The sequence below is a fragment of the Camellia sinensis genome, chromosome 3, assembly GCF_055761805.1.
Source record: "Camellia sinensis isolate YWXY chromosome 3, ASM5576180v1, whole genome shotgun sequence".
NCBI lineage: Eukaryota > Viridiplantae > Streptophyta > Magnoliopsida > Ericales > Theaceae > Camellia > Camellia sinensis.
In genome coordinates this window covers 93,660,763-93,662,287 of record NC_138963.1, presented here as the reverse complement: position 1 = coordinate 93,662,287, position 1,525 = coordinate 93,660,763, and the positions used below count along the sequence as shown (strand labels likewise).

Sequence of the window (1,525 nt, the reverse complement as noted above, 5' to 3'; positions counted from 1 at the left end):
ATTTGAATGGACCCCCGAGTGCTAGGCTGCTTTGGACGGCCTAAAGTCTTATCTCCGATCAGTGCCACTCTTGGCAACACCTGCAGCAAGCGATCCTCTCATTTTGTATCTGGCAGTATCCGACCAGGCGGTCAGCGCCATATTGTGAGCAAAGTAATGGCCGACGCCGAAACATGTTACCTTCCATTATAAAAGCTTATCCTTACTCTCGTCATGGCTGCAAGAAAACTGATGCATTACTTTCAGGGGCATACCATTGGGGTATCGACGGAATATCCCCTTCGGTCAGCGTTCCGCAGGGCGGAAGCGTCGGGGCGCATTTTGAAATGGGCCCTCGAATTCAACCAGTATGATATCCAGTTTCTACCCAGAACTTCCATCAAGGGGCAAGTGCTTGCCGACTTTGTAGCCAAATTCACAAGATCCCTCATCGACTTTAAGTCTGATCAAGTGAAGCCTAAGCCCAACTGGAGAATGTATGTTAGAGACGTTTGGCAGATGTATTACGGCGGGTCATCGAACCAACACGGTAGTGGGGCTAGCGTAGTAATCATGACCCCCAAAGGGGCGATAATAGAACAGGCAGTCAAACTAGGCTTTGATGCATCAAACAATGAGGCCGAATACGAAGCATTGTTAACCAGTCTACGGAATGCACTTCACCTCGGTGCGCAGCGTCTGTTTGTTTTCTATGACTCAAAGCTAGTAATCAACCAGTTGAAAGAGGAATATGCAGCCAAAAAGGACCGCATGGCAGCTTATATGAAAACGGTGAATTCTTTGCTCATGAAATTTGATCACCACAAACTGAATTAAATAACCCAAGATCATAACAAGCATGCGGATGCCTTGGCTTGTCAAGCCTTTACCATCAACTCAGAAGTTAAGCAGACAATTGAAGTAGCGTTCATCCCTGAGCCGAGCATTGGCTCTTCAGAATTATTTTAGATTAACGTTATTGAACTAGGTCCAAGTTGGATAGACCCTATCGCTACATTCCTATCCTCAGAGCAACTCCTGATGGATAAGAAAGAGGCACGCAAACTGCAAAACAAAGCCCTCTGATTGTACTTGGATCCGCAGGGAAAGCTTTACAAAAAATCTCTCTCTGGGTCATACTTAGAATGTGTTCACTTGGATAAAGTCGAGGAACTTTTGTCTGAAATACACGAAGGGAGTTGTGGTGCCCATTCGGGTGGACGTTCTTTGGCCCATAGAGCCGTAACGCAGGGGTACTATTGGCCAACCATGCGAACCGATGCCGAGTGTTATGTCAAGAAATGTGAACAATGCTAGAATTTTTCCCCCTTAACTCATCTACCTGCCGAGGAGTTAAACTCCATCACTAGTCCTTGGCCGTTCACTTAATGGGGGCTTGATATCGTCAGACCATTACCACGGGCTCCTGGGAGCAAGCGATTCTTAATTGTCGCGACAGACTATTTCACAAAATGGGTCAAAGCGAAGGCACTAACACATATTTGAGATGCCGACGTTAAGCATTTGGTATGGAAAAACATCACAA

At 46.2% G+C, this 1,525-nt stretch overlaps 1 protein-coding gene across 1 annotated transcript; it reads left to right on the top strand.

Annotated features, from left to right (window-relative positions):
* The first annotated feature begins 213 nt into the window (after nt 1–213).
* LOC145821692 (uncharacterized) lies at nt 214–816 on the top strand. The gene has a single exon (XM_082918246.1). It carries the CDS (start codon nt 214–216, stop codon nt 814–816), a length of 603 nt encoding a protein of 200 aa, XP_082774372.1.
* Nucleotides 817–1,525: the final 709 nt, after the last annotated feature.

Excerpts from the sequence above, each read along its gene's own strand:
- LOC145821692 (XM_082918246.1), top strand. The coding sequence starts at position 214 with ATGGCTGCAAGAAAACTGATGCATTACTTTCAGGGGCATACCATTGGG.